Source organism: Atta colombica, unplaced genomic scaffold (assembly GCF_001594045.1).
Source record: "Atta colombica isolate Treedump-2 unplaced genomic scaffold, Acol1.0 scaffold87, whole genome shotgun sequence".
Classification (NCBI taxonomy): domain Eukaryota; kingdom Metazoa; phylum Arthropoda; class Insecta; order Hymenoptera; family Formicidae; genus Atta; species Atta colombica.
This window is the reverse complement of record NW_017259580.1, coordinates 1-627: the sequence shown is the minus strand read 5'-3', so window position 1 is coordinate 627 and position 627 is coordinate 1. Positions and strand designations below refer to the sequence as shown.

At 37.0% G+C, this 627-nt stretch overlaps 1 protein-coding gene across 1 annotated transcript in view; it reads right to left on the bottom strand.

The window, feature by feature from the left end:
* Positions 1-543, bottom strand: part of LOC108693051 (histone acetyltransferase KAT7) — a gene marked incomplete at its 5' end in the record, with an annotated part of 46,529 nt that extends 45,986 nt beyond the window's left edge. Inside the window, one exon of the mRNA XM_018201715.1 lies at positions 75-543. Coding sequence (XP_018057204.1) covers positions 75-543 — 469 coding nt within the window. The remainder of the gene's footprint in view (positions 1-74) is intronic.
* Between the last annotated feature and the right edge of the window lie 84 nt (positions 544-627).

The following is a 627-nucleotide window of genomic DNA, read 5'->3' as shown; positions in this document are numbered from 1 at the left end:
TATATATATATATATATATATATCAGCCATATAGAAATATAAAATATTTAATAAAATCGAAGTAATAAATTTACCAGAAAATTTGTTGGGTTTGGCATTGGTAGGTTTGGGAGCAGATACAGTTTTATGTTGTCCTGATGTAGGTGCTGGCTTTGTGGGAGTTCTCTGCGTCTTAACAACTGGTGCCACAGTAGCAGTAGCTTTTGGTTTAGCCGGTGGTTTCCGTTTCTGTAGTGATTTTGCTTTGCTGGGTGATTCTTCAGATTCGGAAGAATACATCGACGATCTCGATTTTGGTGGTTGTTTGTCTTTATTTTTATTTTCCAATGGTGGGACAGCCACTGTTTCAGCTTTAGATTTGACATGACGGGTGGCTGAAAATGGCGCTTTTCTCTTGGTTCTTTCTGTATCAGATGCTTTTTGACTATTGGCAGAACTACTAGAATTCTCTGAGTCAGAGGAGCTAGACTCACTGCCTGAACTCGACGAGCTACTCGATGAAGATCCTGAGCTGGTTGTTGATGTAGATTCTGAACTAGTTGTCTACAAAATAATGTCATATTGAATATTTTAACACATAAGAGGTCATAAAAAAGTTTTACAGATGTAAATTAGTGTAACTTTTTG